Below are 15,983 nucleotides of genomic sequence, written 5' to 3'. Positions count from 1 at the left end.
CCCATCATGTATAAACCTCTTCTGAAATACTGGAGGAGCCCATCTAGCTCCACTTGAGGACCTGGGGTTGCCCCTCCCCACTTGGCAGCCCCCTAGTTGTCACAGCCTTCTCTGTCTGCCTGCTAAAGGACACACACAATGTTTTACTCATTTTTCCACAACACGTCTTACTTACTTTTAGTTAACTCTATGTGTAAGATCGGGGGACCATACACGGTTTTTGTCAACTCTGGAATTTCCAGGGCCTCAAAATGTCCTAGTATAGTGTAGGCACGGAATAAGTTTTTGTTGTTTGACAGAATGAACAAATAAATGGATTGAATATTGGAAAATAAGGAACAAGAAAAGATCTGTTACAGCATCGAATTAGTCTACTTAATTTCCTTACAAAAGTGAGGGAAGTCCTACATATTTAACTTATTTTGCTAAATTTGAAAAGATTTCTGCTCGAGTCCTCATGTAGAGTTTCAACTAGGTCAGTGGACTGTATAATCTTTTGATGTTTTTCTTAAAATGACCCTTATTGTTCATAAATAACCATCAATAGACACATCATCAAAAGATAATTTCACAGCTGAACAATTAAGATTTTACCATCATAAAAAAGATGTGGTACATATACACAATGGAATATTAACTGTAAAAAGCATTGAAACTGGGACATTTGTAGAGACATGGATGGACCTAGAGACTGTCACACAGAGTGAAGTGAGTCAGAAAGAAAAAAACAAATATCATTTATTAACACATATATGCAGAATACAGAAAAATGGTACAAATCAACCAGTTTGCAAGGCAAAAATAGAGACACAGATGTAGAGAATAAACATATGGACACCAAGTGGGGAAAGGGGGGAGGGTTGAGGGGGAATGAATTGGGAGATTGGGATACCAAATTGTACACTCTAAATATATGCAGTTTATTGTATGTTAACTGTATCTCAATAAAAGTACTTAAAAAAAAAAAAAGACTTTACCATCGTGGCTTAAAGGACAACAGTAATAATCGGTCAGTATATTTAGGCCACATCTAATGCTGAAAAAGACGAAAAAACATCACTGGGTACAGAGGACAAACGGATTCCACTTACATGAGGTGGTGAACAGTCAAATTCATGGAGAAGAGGGATGAAGTTATTGTTTCATGGGTACAGAGTTTCAGTTGGGATCATGAAAAAGTTCTGGAGATGGATAGCAGTGATAGTTGCACAACAATGTGATTGTACTTAATGTTACTGCACTTTACACTTAAAAATGATTGAAATGGTAAATTTTATGTTATTTATACTTTACCACAAAACAAATCTAAGAAAGGCAAGGCCCTGTGCCACCTTATGTGGCCATGCAAAGAAGGGCCATACAAGACTTTCCCCTTCTTTTTAGTCTTCCTAAGATGTCATACTTGGTCTCTGTATTTGAGAAGGTTCTGGGTCAACTGCATTAGGATAAAAACGACTTGTGGACCTTCCAGGTTGCCTGGTTGTGCTCATTGGGCAGTGTTGGCCTAGCTGGGGACCCTAGCTACCAAGGAAGCTACTAAAAAGAAATGAGGCTGTGCACCTGCCATCTTGGTGGTGAGCGCAGCGTGGCCTACCTGCAAGGGGCACGGGGCTGGAGCCAGATGGTGTGTGTGGCTTGTCATCCTGACTTGGCCACTTACCATGCTGCCTTAAGTCAACTGTTTTATCCACACCATACTTCAGTTTCTCATTTATGAAAAACACAGTCATCAGACTCACTTCCTGGGGTTGTTGTGAGGATTATGTTAATTACAGCAGTTCCTGGTATGAAGCAAGTATGGAATAAATGATATTAGCAACACCTACCCTATTCTTTTCATTGTTGTCTGTCTCATCTGTCAACGCTAAGATCTTTGAGGTCAGAGACTGTCTCTGGCTATCTGTGAAGCCTCATGGGTGGCAGAGAGCAGGTGCTCACAACTATGCCTGAAGGTAACTTATTAAGAACCTTTTTGCAGGAGATGAACATAAAGCTCAGCTGACAGAGTTGGAAAAAGCATTCCCTACTGGGAATAACAACACGTGAGACAGTAAGGAAGAAATCTGCAGCTTAGATGACGTGAATGACCCTTATAGTGAAGAAGGAAGAAAGACATTGCAGAAGAAGAAAGGGAATGAAGACTCTGGAGCCCAGAGCAATCTGAAATGGTCTGTCAACGGGCTGCAGGGGGAAGCCAGCACCTGAAAGAGTGGATGCAGCAGAATCAGGCGGGGAAAATCCCACCAGCAGGGAGACTGGTTAGAAAAATATAACATTACTTATTAGCAGCAACAATGGCTGCTATTCCCAAACCTTGCTCTCTTAAAAGAAAAGGCAATTTTATGATCACAAAGAGGCTACTTTTTTTTTATTGGCAACTCAATCTCTACATATATACAGTATTGCACAAGTTATAAGTGGGTTGACAATTATATTAACAATACAAATTCATGAGCATTTACATAAAGCTACTGCTAGGTTTTGGTGCATTTTTTGCTAAGTACTTTATTAAATATGACAAACATAAAGGAACTCAGCTACTTCATAAGAATCGGCTTTCAAAAAAAGCAAATATGTCATCTCACACAACACTTAATATATCAAACCCAGGAAAATCAAAAAACTAAATGACTAAAGGAACACTGTTGGTGATAAAAATGTTAGGTTAAAATGTTAGGCTTAAAATGTTACCAACTGGACTTAAGGTACAGAGTGTACCGGTATTGGGACTTGTTCTGCTTCCCAATTACAACTGCATTCCAAAAGAACAGTTCTGGGTTGTTACAAAGTCTTCTTTCCCCTCCTCCTGAACCACAATGGTAATTCACATAAATGGGCTTTAAAATAAGGTTCTTCTCACCCAAAATAAAATAAAGCTAAATATGCTCTCTAAATTACAAAGAAATCTTATCAAAATGTTCACCAGATAAAGAAGCCGGATCACCCGTTGACCTTCACTGACTGTCTCAGAGTGCAGAGCTGTCTCTGAGGCCTGTCACCTACAAGAGGAGAAGATGTGGGTGGTCCTGGCTCTACCCCTACCTAGCCTGCAGTGTAGGGGAGGACAAAAGCCCTTCAGTCCTCTGGGGTTTTGCTTCCCCAGGTATAGAATTGAGGGGGTGGGCTAGATGGCTTTTAAGAGGCCTTCTAACTAAAAGGATCTAAGTCAGTTTGACATCCCATCTCTGAGCATTTAGGGTGGCAAAAGAAATGGATTTAAAATCAGGTGGGTGAAGTATTTACCGAACTATTCTGCACTACAGTTCAAGGAAATCTTTGTCCGTTACTTTAATCTAATGGCTGGGGATGCTACAGGGTAAGCAAATGAGGTATTATTAACAAGGAAATTTTGGATAAAAACAGAGAAACGCTGTGCCAAGTTTGGGTGGAAAAACAATGCACCACCACATCACACCAGCAGTCAAGACTTCCTGCCTCTGAATTTTAAAAGCCATCAATCTTATTGGGAGATGTACATTCAAGGCTTTCAAAAGATCTACAGTGCACACCTGTTAAGAGTATGTTTTCTGAAATCCTCCCAGGAAGGCAACTTCCATGAAACTAGTTCTAACAGAAAGGATGCAGGAAGGAGAAATGAATTGCAGGATAAAAATTTTTTTCTTTACAGACCAGAAAGATGACCCAAAGAGAGCGATGGACTCTCATTTTCTGTCCCCTATAAAGAACACAAGTATCAATTCTTCTGGAAACTAACACACTGGCTTCATTTTCAAATGCATCACTTTATTTTTCTTGTAAGGCAGCCATACATTACAAACCTCAAGCATGTGACAGTCACATGATTTCTTCAATAAGCCCTAGAGCTTCCAAAGCTCTCCCGGGGCCCACAGCCCAAGCAGTCCTGAGGAGTCAAATATTAAAGCTTTCTCCACAGCCACACGTTCCTTTGATGTTTGGGTTATTGAACACAAACTCACTGGATAATTTGTCTTCAACATAGTCCATTTCTGTTCCTAAAAGTGTCAGCTGTGCTTTCTTCTCGATGAACACTCTGACTCCTAGGGGAGAAGAAAACATGAGTCATATAAAGCCTGCCATCCCATGGAACCTGCTGATTCAAAGCACAACTGAACTTTAAATAGAAAGCACCAACAAAAGTCACATAAGAAGCTTTTGAATCTGTCTTATTATTTCATTTAAGGAATGCAGTGCTCACTTTCCTGTCTGTCCCCTTTCCTACACAATAATTTACATCAAGAATAAGTGTATTAGGCTAGACAGTTGTACACAAGCAAATTTCATGACAATTCTATGTAAAACTAGAATTTGCCTTTCTTCACTATCCTTCAATTTGCTACATGAAGAAAACGTGTATCTTCTCAGTAAGAGTTCTGTAAAGATGGAGTCAATAAAATTAATGAAAATCCTGAAACGACATCTGTACACACAACACACTGCCCAGCCTAGAGAAACACAAAGGACTATGATACAACGGGCTAGTTTAATAAGACTAAATCATAAATCAGTATAAGCAGTTCTGTTTTCTGCTTATGGATTGGAAAACTGATAATAACATAACTCCCTAGTTATGACGTAGGTAGAGGTGGGCATCTTCATAAATACAAAAGGGTTAAGAAAGCTTTCTTCCTTATAAGAAATTGAGTCATTACTTAAATATAAACTATCTTCATTAGATCTCTTCAAGTCGAAAAATTTCAGGTCTAGCATACTTTTATGTATTGATTTTAAAAATAATATATTAACAAATGTCTTTATTGGTCAGTAACTTAAGTGCAATAAAAAAAGACCCACCAAGAACCCACGAAGACTGGCTAACAGCACACACAAAGCCAGAGCTACAGAACCCACGCACACTGAAACTCCCGAGGCTGTGGCTGTATTTATTTTGTTTTAAATAGACTTTATCAAATTACTAGCTAGCAGCAAGGAGCTGGGAGGGGGTGTGTGTGGCGGAAATATAATTAATAAAAATTGGAAACATAGACTCTTCAAAAGCAGGAGGTGACATTACTTATTTGACATAGATGCTTTATACCAAAGAGGCTGGTTCATTCTGAAGTTCTATCATCTTAAAAGCTTTCTGCACACAATGATAACCTTTTATAACTGAAACAAACAAGTTTATCCAATAATCTATCACTTAGTTACTAACAGCACAGCCTCTGGAGTGAACTTGATTGGGTTCAAATGTTCATAAGGCCACTTACTAGCTGTGTGACCTTAGGCAAACAAATTTAACCTCTCAGTGCCTCACTTTCTTCATCTGCAAAATGGGGACAGTATGGTACCATTCTCATTCAGTTGCTGTGTATAAATCAGTTAACATAGGAAAGCCTGTCAAACTATGCCTCCTGCACAGGAAGCGCTATATACACCATTCCTACTATTATCATCATTACTCTCCATGCTGCACAAGGCTAAACATTTTAATTTTTTTTATTTTTGGCTGCGTTGGGTCTTAGTTGTGGTATGCGGACTTCTCTCTAGTTGCAGCTTGTGGATTTTCTCTTCTCTAGTTGAGGCGTGTGGGCTCAGTAGTTGTGGTGCACGGGCTCAGCTGCCCCACAGCATGTGGGATCTTAGTTCCCTGACCAGGGATTGAACTCGCGTCCCCTGAATTGTAAGGTGGATGCTTTACCACTGGACCACCAGGGAAGTCTGTAAACATTTTAGGTAGAATAAAGTGCCCAGAAAAAGTCTGTTTAAAACTCACCATCTTGAACAACTTCTTCATCAGAGTCTCCTTTTGTCTTTGTATATTCTAGAGTGTAGGAAAGGCCATTACAACCCCTGGTTCGGACACCAACTTTCACACCAACCTGAAAAGGTATTGTAAAAATAAATTTAGTTTTAAAGTAGCACAGATTAAATAATTATATAATAAAAGCCCTATTTGATATTATTCATTTCTGCAAAAGTTAAAAGATAAATACAAGATTTCTGGCTATAAAACGTCCCTTCAGGAAGTATAAGGAGAATGGGAAACTAGCATTTAAAAAATTTAACTACTGTACAATTATCATTACAACACTGGGAGGGATCCAAAAAGAATAAAAACCAACTACATACAAAGAAAACAATACAGAGGGAACACTGCCCCCCAAAACTACAGTCACCGCTACCCTAAGAATGAGTTTGTGTGCTTTTTCCTATTTTCTTCCATTCTTTGTCATATATACAGTCTAAACATGGTTTTTTCCTTTTTTTTTTTTTGGCTGTGCCACGTGGCTTGCGGGATCTTAGCTCTCTGACCAGGGATTGAACCCATGTCCCTGGCAGTGAAAGCATGGAGTCCTAACCACTGCACAACCAGGGAATTCCCTAAACATAATTTTTATTTGAGCAGAAATAAAAAATTTATTCTCTCCTTTGTTTTTTTTGCACTTAAGACATCATTTTCACATGTAATTAGCTTTTGTAATTATCATTTGTAACTAATGCCTACATAATATTCCACTATACATAAAGCAAGTTTATTACTTAACCATTGCTATCAACCATTTAGTCTGGGAATAACCTTTTTAAGGGAAGAGTTTTAATTCTGAAAATGAATGGTAAACAATCACCTTTTTTTTTTTTTCTAAAGGAAAAATAATATCTGAGGGAAGACACAACTACTTAAGAAAACTGGACTTTCTCGAAAATGTTTTTGCTCCACCTCATCATGTGAGATGTTCCCTGGAAGTTTCCCTATAGATAGGTTCACCAAAGTTCATAGGCCATCATCTGGCAATCATATGGCTTCTACAAGACATGGGGACTTAATTCTGTAAACATTCTCAAGTACCAAAAAGCAAAAACTGTAGTCAACACAGATATAAGAAGTTTAAAAAGTGACCAAACAGCACTTTTAAAATACTAATGTCTACTTCAATGTAATTTTCTAACAACATCTACCCAATTCCTATTCTCAGGTGTTATTTTTTTTCATGTGCGTATACAGCATTATCATAAGAAGTATCATTTCAGCAAGCAGATCCTGATTCCCTGAAAAGCAGTAGCATGTGCTTGCTCCAGGAAAGCAATCATAAAGTGGGAAGACATCTAGTGAAGAGCGTGAGTTAGATGTTAAGCTCCCCGGTGGTTTTGATAAGTCAAGACATTCAGAGTATTCTCCTCTGTCTTCAAATAAGGAGACAGAACTATAGTTTTATTCACCTTCAGAGTGACGGCTCAGAGAACATGTGAGGGAATTTCACATACTCAACATGATCAATAATAAAATGCCTGGCTGAAATTCTAGAGCGTGTGTCATAAATATTTAACTTAGTTTTCATCTTTGCAAACAGGAAGACTCAAACAAGTGGGAAGTCCAACTATTAGGACCAGATACAGACACTTAAGGAGTATGTGAAAACACAGCTTTAGGTAACTGGAGTTTGGAAAAGGGATTGCTTATGCCACAAATGACACCTGATGAAGTGTTTGCTCAACCCTTTTCATGTCAATATGAACAGACATCCCTCAACCCTACAAAGTTAAATTGTGTCAAGTGGTCAATTTATACACTAGTCATTAGTCTACCCAAACGGAATTGGAATTGAGTTGGAACACTGATATACTTTAGATTTAACAATTCTTAGGAGGAAGATGCTAGAACTCCCATTACATTGTAATACAGGTTGTACAACGAAACCTAGAAACTACTCTGTAGTCTAATTACTGAACATTAATAGCCTTGGAAGTCATTTACAGTATCCCTTAGGCAATTAATGATGCACTAAGATTAAGATGATACACACAACCCTTGCTCAACAATTCTACATCTAAGACTACAGCCTACATAGATGAACTATGGTATGCCTACAGGTCTAGAACAATGGGCCTGGCACACTACAGACACTAAACATTTGTTGAATAATGTTTGTGGAAGCACTGAATGAGAACCCAAAAGATTTTTTTTTAAAAAATTTTTATTATTTTTTTGGGGGGTACACCAAGTTCAATCATCTGTTTTTATACACATATCCCCGTATTCCCTCCTTTCCTTGACTCCCCCCCCCAAGTCCCTCCCACCCTCCCCGCCCCAGTCCTCTAAGGCATCTTCCATCCTCGAGTTGGACTCCCTTTGTTATACAACAACTTCCCACTGACTATCTATCCAAAAGACCTTTAATATGAGAGCCTGGCTAAATGAACTGGTTCAATGGAATATACTAGTATATGCAGCCATGAAAAAGAATGAGGATCTTTACATAAGGGTACGGAAAGATCTTCAAGCTATATTGTCTGGGGCAAAGCAAAGTGCCACCACAGCATGTGTGGTAAGTGTGGAAAAGACACACACATACAAATATAACAAGCAAAGTCTAGGCCAGTGGTTCCCCTCAGGGAGTTACTTTTGGTTGTCACAACTCTAGCAGAGGCCAGAGATTCTGCTAAACATCCTGCAATCCACTCCCAACAAAGAACTATCCAGTCCAAAATATTAACAGTGCTGAGGCTGAGGAACCTTGGTCTAGGTAAATAAAATGCACAGATGATCTCTGCAAGGACATGAAGAGGCTGTCTCTTGGAAGGGAGAATGAATGAAGAATGTGGGGTGAGAGAGTGACTTCATTTTCATAATACCCTGTTGTGTTATTTGCATTTAAAAATCATGAGCACATTTTAGTTTTTAAATAAAAACCCCCAATTAATGAAAGTACACTGTTTATCACAAGATAAATTCATTGTGAAAATACAACTTTTTTTTACTAAATATTGGTCTGATTGGTTTTACTTACGTGTTCAGGCTTATCTTTAAGAAGCTGTTTTATCTTGTTTACTGCTGAAGGTGTCTGAAAAAAGAAAAGGTTATTAAATTGTTAATTACAACTCTGCATTCTTCAAAGCCTTATATTTCCTAGCCTTTAAGACTATTCAAGTCTATCTTTAGCAAATGCATGTGATGAATTTATGTTCCATTTTCACCAGGGTACATTGTGGACTTCATACATAAGCATATGAACTGTGCTCAATTAAAATATCTACTAGCAACATCCTCTTCACCGCCCCCAAGGTCAGCTCCCTGTCATAATCTCTATGGTACTATCTACTCACATCACAAATGTAATTTTTCTGGTCAGCATCTATTTCGTATTTCTACTTTACGCCCAGCAACAAGCACAATGCCTGACACACGGAAGGCACTCGACAGTCAATCAAGTACCACACTGGGAAAGCCAACCTTCAGACATTTTTCCTATTGATCATTATTAACTCTATTGTTCATTCTGCTTAGCCCAAATCTATTTCAGATCCATCGAAATGCACATCTAGAAGAAACACTGTTACCAGCATCAAACAACCCAGAGTGTGCCTCTCATGCCAGTCCCACCAAATGTTCAGAGATTCTTAAATCAACATCTCAGGTATCTAGATGAACAGAACTAAGCTAGTCAATAGCAGAAACAAGAACACGAAAGAGTTTTCAGGAGAAATGCTGTTTAACTGAGCCCAGGTGTCCTCACAATAAGAAAACATTTCGACCTTCTATATGTGTAGAGATCAGCACTACAAACCCCACTTTCTTGAGAAGGAGGCTGTTAGGGAGAAAGCCTGTCCCAGGGGCATTCTTGGTTCACTTCCTAGCTGTGTCCCAGCCCATTACATGGCTTAAACAGGGATAAAAGTCCCACCTCTTCAGGATTCTTGTGAGCATTAAACGAATGAATTCATGAACAGCACCTAGAACAGTGCCAGGAACAAAGAGCTCAACACAAGCCAGCTATTATTCCAACGATGAGAGTATATTATCAGGAAGAGATCATGTCCTTCCTACTTTTTGTTTTACTAGCTCCTCTGGCTGGCAATGCTGAGCTGGTCCCCCAGTTTTCTATACAGACATTTTCCTGGTTTGTGAAATCTCAGAGTGGACATTATGACCTACAACTAGGTAGTAACTGTAGCCAGAACTCAAGCCTATTCTTGGGGTGCAGACCCGACGGATAACCTGAGTGTGCTCTTTCACCCTGTCTGGTGGGGGCTTGGCCAGATGAAGATGCTGAAGCAGAGTCTGGACCCAATTTAGAAAAGTCATGAAACCAATTTAGAAGGTTAAGACTAGAATTAAAAAAAAAACCCAAAATAAAAAACACAAAATAGAAGATAAACTAATGTACTGCACTTGATAAACAGTTAGTGAAACTTTGATTTCAGTTATTAATATATGGTGTGTATATATTTCTGTGTCACTGTAAAAAAAAGTTAAATAAATCACTACCAGTGGGTGGTTTATGAAGGCCATTTCCCACGGTTCTATCAGAACAGGAGCCAAGCAGAGCGACAACACAGAATAGGATGGGGGGTGGGAGGTGGGGGCAGCGGAAGAAGGAAATGCTGAAGAGAAGAATTACAGCTTTTTTTGGGAGATCACAGTATGTCAACCTCAAATATTTACAGAAATATTAATGAAAAAAAATTTTAAAGTGCTTATTTACCCTTCTAAATGATTGCCAGTAAAAACTAGCTTTCATAATTTTCATGGTCATATTTCCCATGAGTCCCGAAGAAATTAATCTAATTACTGTCAAATTACAATGAAAAGATTTCTGGTAAATTAAAAAAAAAAGGCACAGCCACGGGAAAATATTCACTGGAGGTCCAACTCGATGTGGAGCCTCAGTTTACTGCTGGTGGATCAGAGGGGTACCACTGTGATGTAAGCTCAGGGCACACACACTATGTTGCCCCACATGTTTCTTTTCATCCTGACCAGGCATTGAACCTGGGCCACAGCAGTGAAGGCACCAAATCCTAACCACTGGACCACCAGGGAATTCCCAAGCCCCATGTGACTTTCTAACTTATCTAATTTGGTTTTTACAAAAGCAATATATTTCCCACTTTTCTCAACTCTTTGTAGAAAACACTTAAACAGCATGCAAAAGCAATTCATGGAGAGTGGTCTGTTTATCATAAAGTGGCTGATGTTCAACATCTCATACTGAAAAGGGCTTAAGGGAAAAATAACCTGTGTGTCTGGGAACTGTCATTACAGGCATTTCCAGTGTCAGGAAAAAACCAAATATACACCATTGGGAGGAGTGTTACTAATGATGGATAACCCTGCTGAGAGCTCATTGCGGGAAGGATGTGGTTATTATAACTTTCCAAGAGATGGATCTGATTTTCAGAACAAATCAGAACAATTAAACAGGGAACATCTGGGACTTAAGATCATTCTGGGAAATAGTATAAAAACTTCAACAAAACAACATGCTGCAAGCCTAGCAGCCCTCCAATTTCAACATACTCCCCCAAACAACTAATGAAACCCACACTGGTCCAAGAAATTTATGTATAATTAATGAGTCTAATTCACCTGAGATTTGGCCAGTGAATTAAAATTTAAGAGACCCTTGAAACGCAATGAAATATAATGATGTCTCTTACATGTGTATCACAGAACAAGACATTCTTTCAAGTGAGAGAGTATCTGTGAGATACTTTAGCCTTAAAAAAAAAATTTCTAGTCTGTTTTTGTTGTTGAAATTGTAGGAAAAGGCACTGTAGACGAACGAATTTTTCAACTACTTCATAGCAACATACTTTTACTTTATCCAAAGCCATAGGGTTTCTATTCCTTGTAGCAGAAACTTTCCATCCTCAATACTGTATTTCCTTAGTCATTCCCCAGGCAATTTTCATTTTTTTGCTGTTTAAGAAAACAAGATTAAAACCCAAAGTTAACTCCATGATTATGTATACTAAACATGAGCCAACAACTATAACCCATTTTAATTTCATTATAAATCTGGCACTTTAAGGTTTAAAAGATAGTAGATAAAGAGCAGACCATGAATAAATTAGAGTATATTTTGACTCATTCTTAAACGACTCTGGCTTTATGATGCTGTTTCTCCTTTGTCTTTTCCTATTCCTGTAAGTACGGGTAATCATAGTATATATTCACAACTCTGTAGCCCACTTTTAAAAGTTTAACATGCTTCTCATTTGATACATAGTGACAAACATATTCAGTTTCTTGAGTACCTTCTAGGTGTTTAATGGCTTATATGCATCACCTTTTTATTCTCTGAATTCAGTGATTTATGTACTAAAGATTAAATAATTTGCACAAAGGCTAGTAAGTCAAAGAATGAAGAGTTATGACTCCCAAACCTTAAAAAAAAAAAAATTACTTACAATGACTACATACCTCACCAACAGGATTTACTCATTTATTTAACTGAACTTTCATTGTTGGACATTCAGGCTACTTCCAATTGTTTCCTGTGTAATGCCCCTTAAATTGCTTCCATATACAAATCTGACAGCTTGGTCACTGTTCCAAAGGACTTCTGGGGCTACTTCTTCAATGAATGAACAGCTCTTTGAGCCCCTAGGTATTTAACATCATATTGTTTCCATACCTTTCTCAACCAGCTGCTGCTAGAAATTAAGCCCTAAGGCACCCACTGTACCTAGTGAATTAACTTCTCTCATGTGAATCAAGAATGACGCTGGCTACGTAACCATTAATCTTCACAGCTTAGGCTGAGCTTTAGGCCAGCTGTGGGTATATCCCTAACCCTAAATTAGGGCTTCAATAACTCTGATTTCTACAACAATGGAAATGAAGGCTTCTGCCAGCAGTGTAGTGTTAAATCTTTGAGTTTTTTGTCATATTTTACTCTGGCTCCTATATATCCAATTCCATTCGTCAATTCCTGGGTCTGCAGGGAAGTAGGAAAAGGGGATGTCATCCTCCTTGGATGTTCTCTGCAGGTGTAAAGGGTACTGATTTTGATGTGGTCAGTACTGACCCAACCCTGATTGCATAAAAGTGCCTGTGACCAGTCTTTGAAGTCTTTCTTTCCAGCAAACCACCAATCCTCTCTTGGATTAACATCAGTTAACGCAGATAATCTGGTGCTGAAAACATGGAATCATGCTTTTAATTTCATCAGTTCTTTTTCCTAGCCTCTCGATGACTAGACAGCACAGGTACAGCACTTCTCAAAGGTTGCAACACACGAAATTCCTGATGTCAAAATTTATATATTTAGCTAACATTTATCTCTTCTTACCCGTTTCATTGGACTATCTCATTTCATTTGCTCTCATCTGTCCTCACTCATTAGTCCTATGATGATTTTACTGCTTTTGCACTTCAACAAACATGATGGTATTAAGTGTTTACAAAACACTTGAAAATTAGGCACAGACATCAATACATCCACGCCAGTGTGGTAAGACTAGGGAACACATGCCAAGATTAAAATGACTGCAAGCCTGCTACCACAGACCTTTGGTGGAAAGCAACAGGGATGTGCTTTGACACCAGCTAAGATCACAGAGAAAGGGACTAAAGTCAGCTATACAGCTAAGTAGGATAAACTCAGACAATGGACTCCTGCATGTTAATTACAGATGTTGATCAAAGGCAACACAGAGCCTTTGCGAAAGGAGAACCGATAATGATAAAGCAGTGCTGGTAGCAGAGTTGGCCTGGTAAGCTGGAATAAGTAATGAAGCATAAAGCAGCAAGTGTGGATTGAGAGCCCAGTCTGAGAAAGTGGGCTGGGTTATTGTTCCTAGTAATTTCTAGAGATACCAAAGGCCTGGCCCACATCAGCGTTCCAGGAGGGTGGGAAATGTAGCTCTTAAATGTTTGATGACTGAGTAGGAATGGTGAGAAAGGGAATGATTCATTTTTGAAGAAAAGGTATTGATATCATGCCAAAAGGTGGAGACAGAAAAGGCAAAAAAAGTGTCTCTGTATTTTCTGACTCTTTCTAGCTCTATCATTATTACCAGTGGCAGAATTCTTTTGATTTCTGAATAATTTTTACTGAGATTGAAAGGAGACAGAAAGTATGAGCAGTGTCCTCTAGTTCTCATGATTTCAAGATCTTGCAGAATTCTAAGATTTGATAGTGTATCTTTCAGACATGAAAATGGGCTTGGTGGCACAGAAAAAAGGAATGTAGGATACAATACCATATATAAACAGGATAACCTCGGTATGGAACTAAAACAGTGACCCATTATAAACATAAATTCTCCCACCTGGTCACGACTTTCTTCTTCTGTTTTGCTAAAACTAATTTTCTGGCAACAGGCCTTCTTACGGCATTCGATTCAACGGAATCCATGATTCAATTTAATGTTTTCCCAGTCTTCAGGAATTGAGCGCTCGTACAAAGGCTTCTTAACCAAGTGTGGAGTGTGTGTGAGAAGAATACCGAACTGATCATAAACTTTCCTAAGAAATTAATCTTTCAAAACTGCAAATAGTGACTGCTTAATGCACAAGGGTTTTCTTTTGGGGCCAGATGTTTTGGAGCTACACATAAGTGACGGCTGCACAATATTGTGAATGTACTAAATGCCACGGAATCGAACGCTTAAAAATGGTTAATTTTACGTGAATCTCTCTCAGTTAAAACCAAACCAAAACACAAAACTGTGCAGTACGTCGGGGACCCAGCATGCGCAGCAAATTCTGTAAGCCTCTGCAGGACGTATTCTGGTGCCCCTTGAGTGCGTCTGACCTTTCACCCAGAGAACACTGTGAACTCACTCAGGGTGGAAATTTATCCTTCTTTGTCCTTTGTTAGAGCCGACCACGGCCTAGGGCTGCCAGAGGCACAGAATGCTTTTCCAAGCCTCTTCCACCCCAGACACCAAGAAGTAACCCTTTGTGCACCGCAGCCGTGATCTCCGCCAGGGGGTGGGCTTCTTCGTCTCCACGCTCCCACATCACCCCGCGGTCCTCCGGCGGGCCGAGGCGAGGCGAGGCGAGACCCTCCCCAAGCGCTTCGAGGCTAGGAACCCCGGTTTATAGATCCACCTGCGCCCGGCATCTGGCACACGGACCTCTAAACAACCCGCGACCTCCAGCACCGCAGCCCCGGCAAGACCGTCCGCCGCTCCGGGACCCGGAAAAGCCGCGCCGGATCGCCGCGGGCCGCGCTCGCAGCGCCCCCACCCCAGCCGCGGCGGCCTGCTGGGACACGTAGTTCCCGGCGCCGGGCTCCCGCAGAACAGCCCCGCCCGCGCCTGTTTACCTCGCCAGCAGGGGCGAGGTGGGGGCGCGGACGATGCCGCGGCTGCGGAGAGGGCCGGGGGTCCCTCCGCCCGAAGGCGCTGCGGCCTGCTACCCTGCCCCTCCGCCCATCCCCGGCGTGGGCGGAGGTGAACCAATGTCACGGCCCCGGCCGCGCACCCCACCCACTCACCAGGGTGAGGGCGGCCCGGGTGGCCTGCAGCTTCCTCTTGCTCACAGCCCGGACGGTGGCCCGGACTAACGAAGCCGACATCCTCGCCGTCCCGGCACCCCGCTGCCTCGGGCCGGAGCTCGGCCACCTCAGCCTCTCTCCATGGACACGGCGGGCGCATTGACGCCACCAGCTCCGGCGCACGGCGACCTAGAACCCGCCCCTCGCGGGCCCGCCCTCGCCGTCTCCATTGGGTGGGCCGCGTGAGTGACGGGCGGGGGGCGGGGCGGGGCGCTGCGCCCGGGCCGCGGTCACGTGATGCGGGGACGCCGGGGTCGAGGGAAAGGTCGTCGCTCCGCAGAAGGTCTCCGCGAGCTGTCTCGCAAGCGGACTGGGGCGCGTGGAATGAGCTCTGACTTGTGGACTCTAGGCGAGGTGCGGCGCCGCCGCGGGGGAGCTGGCGGGGAAGCTGGCGCTGGCACTCTCAAGGGCAGAATGGATCCTGGGCCCGGACAGCTACATACAGTTCCGTCTTTTTGGTCCAACTAGGCAGTTCTTAAAAGCGTAGAATTACCGCAGATTTTCAATAGATAACCTCCTCCTTCTCCCATCCCCCTTTCCCCAAGCTGCTTGGGATGTTGAAATATGGTACTAATGTAACGTTCGCTTTTAGGTTGAAATCCACCCAGCCTTACTGTAAGATGTGACTGGGAAGCTCGGTGAATACTCATTTTTATAGCGAGTACCAGTCTATAGCTTGATTGACTACTTGTTGCTTGTCAGATCTTGTGGCTGCTCAGGAACTTCTCCCTTTTAATTCGGCAAATATTCCCGAGCCCCGGGCATTAACAGGAA

At 41.2% G+C, this 15,983-nt stretch overlaps 1 protein-coding gene across 2 annotated transcripts; it reads right to left on the bottom strand.

The window, feature by feature from the left end:
- Positions 1 to 2,338: 2,338 nt before the first annotated feature.
- Positions 2,339 to 15,497, bottom strand: ISCA1 (iron-sulfur cluster assembly 1). Of its 2 annotated transcripts, XM_057723474.1 has the most exons (5): positions 15,150 to 15,497; positions 11,515 to 11,620; positions 8,709 to 8,762; positions 5,696 to 5,801; positions 2,339 to 4,019 (listed from the first exon to the last, which is right to left on the bottom strand). In XM_057723474.1, exons 2-5 carry the CDS (start codon positions 11,533 to 11,535, stop codon positions 3,871 to 3,873), a joined length of 330 nt encoding a protein of 109 aa, XP_057579457.1. In that variant the 5' UTR covers positions 11,536 to 11,620; positions 15,150 to 15,497; the 3' UTR covers positions 2,339 to 3,870. The 2 variants fall into 2 exon arrangements, with proteins under 2 accessions (XP_057579457.1, XP_057579456.1); XM_057723473.1 differs by lacking the exon at positions 11,515 to 11,620 and having other exon boundaries at positions 15,150 to 15,451.
- Positions 15,498 to 15,983: the final 486 nt, after the last annotated feature.

This window comes from Hippopotamus amphibius, chromosome 2, assembly GCF_030028045.1.
Source record: "Hippopotamus amphibius kiboko isolate mHipAmp2 chromosome 2, mHipAmp2.hap2, whole genome shotgun sequence".
NCBI lineage: Eukaryota > Metazoa > Chordata > Mammalia > Artiodactyla > Hippopotamidae > Hippopotamus > Hippopotamus amphibius.
This window is presented reverse-complemented; position numbering and strand designations above follow the sequence as displayed.